The sequence below is a fragment of the Otolemur garnettii genome, unplaced genomic scaffold (genome assembly GCF_000181295.1).
Source record: "Otolemur garnettii isolate 467f Iridium unplaced genomic scaffold, OtoGar3 scaffold00031, whole genome shotgun sequence".
In the NCBI taxonomy this organism is placed as follows: Eukaryota; Metazoa; Chordata; class Mammalia; order Primates; family Galagidae; genus Otolemur; species Otolemur garnettii.
Genome location: NW_003852426.1, coordinates 13,287,944 through 13,289,665, shown reverse-complemented (window position 1 = coordinate 13,289,665; position 1,722 = coordinate 13,287,944). Strand labels below are relative to the sequence as shown.

The window sequence follows — 1,722 nt, the reverse complement described above, 5'->3', positions numbered from 1 at the left end:
GCCCCCAAGAGGTGTACCATACACCATGACCTCCCATCCCCCTCGCTTCTCCTCTCTCCCAGAAAGTTTTTAATTTTGAAGGAGATTGGTCTGGAAATGTGCGTTTGGGAGGACTTGTCCTTTTTGTTCCTGATTCTCCAAGCTGAACCCAGAACTTTCTGGTCCAGTGTGTATGTGGAGGCTCCTTTGGGCCATGTTTTGGGACTGGCATGGCTTTATCTAATGGGATGAACCCGGCTAAAGAGATTAGCGCAACGTCTTGTGGATCCCACTTTTAATCTGCAGCTTTCAGGCTGTCCTTTCTTGGCTGGGAAGGGAGCTGCAGAAACAACGCCCAGGACCAGCCCCTGCGCAAGCTGTGACATCGAGGCCCCGGCCACACTACTGAGTTAACAGGGGGTCGCAGCCTGGGGGGGCTCGACATGGGCAGCCCCCAGAGCAGCTTCCTGCAGCTTGGGCAGTCTGCACCCTTCCCGAGGCCCTGAGTGTTCAGCCTCTGAGCTCATTAAGGTTAGGAGTGGTTGCTGTGCTGTGGGAGGTTGCCTGGACTACCTTGGCAAACATGGCGCTTATGAAAGTAAAATTTGACCAGAAGAAGCGGGTCAAGATGGCCCAAGGGCTCTGGCTCATGAACTGGGTCTCCGTGTTGGCTGGGATCATCATCTTCAGCCTCGGGCTGTTCTTGAAGATTGAACTCCGGAAGAGGAGTGATGTGATGAATAATTCCGAGAGCCATTTTGTGCCCAACTCCTTGATAGGGATGGGGGTGCTGTCCTGTGTCTTCAATTCTCTGGCTGGCAAGATCTGCTATGATTCTCTGGACCCAGCCAAGTACACCAAGTGGAAGCCCTGGCTGAAGCCCTACCTGGTCATCTGCGTCCTCTTCAATGTTATCCTCTTCCTAGTGGCACTCTGCTGTTTTCTGATGCGGGGCTCGCTGGAGAGCACACTGGCCCACGGGCTCAAGAACGGCATGAAGTACTACCGGGACACAGACACCCCCGGCAGGTGTTTCATGAAGAAGACCATCGACTTGCTGCAGATCGAGTTCAAATGCTGTGGCAACAACGGCTTTCGGGACTGGTTTGAGATACAGTGGATCAGCAACCGCTACCTGGATTTTTCCTCCAAAGAAGTCAAAGAGTGAGTGGCCTTCAGTCCTGGGGTCAGAGATATTGAGGGACATTGAGGCCCAGACAAGGTCCCTTCCTACCCCACCTGACCAGTGCCTTTCCCCCTGTTGAGTGTACGACTTACTGGTACTACGTATGTGAGGGTTTATTAGGTAAAATCATGTGAAATTACCAATATTCTAACTTCTTTGACCCATAAAATGGCAACTTCATATGGTTCAACATAATGTTGGCTAAGGCAGGAGGAAGGTGTCGAATCAGATGAGCTGCTTGGATAGGAGTCCCTGGGGAAGAGGGGGAATGCACGTCTGCTTTATATGAGAAGGATGGGACCATTCTTAGATCACATGTGCTGAGACAGTATTTGGCTGCCTGTCTCAGTCAAAGTAGATACATTCTGTCCCAGAAGTTTAAACTTCCCAGTTAGGTCCAAGGTTTTCAGATCTTTCTCCGCTGAGCAGCTACTCCTGAAGTGCTTGTCCTTGGATATGGGGGACAGGGGCAGTCAGGAGACCTATGCTGGAGGTTCTGTTGCTAATTGACGTGTCTCCTTGAGCAAGTCGCTTGCCACCCTGGGCCTTCATTTTGC

The 1,722-nt window shown here is 51.6% G+C and overlaps 1 protein-coding gene across 1 annotated transcript in view; it reads left to right on the top strand.

Moving 5' to 3' along the window:
- The first annotated feature begins 276 nt into the window (after positions 1 to 276).
- Positions 277 to 1,722, top strand: part of PRPH2 (peripherin 2) — a 15,843-nt gene continuing 14,397 nt past the window's right edge. The window contains exon 1 of the mRNA XM_003789195.2: positions 277 to 1,143. Coding sequence (XP_003789243.1) covers positions 563 to 1,143 — 581 coding nt within the window. The 5' untranslated portion in view covers positions 277 to 562. The remainder of the gene's footprint in view (positions 1,144 to 1,722) is intronic.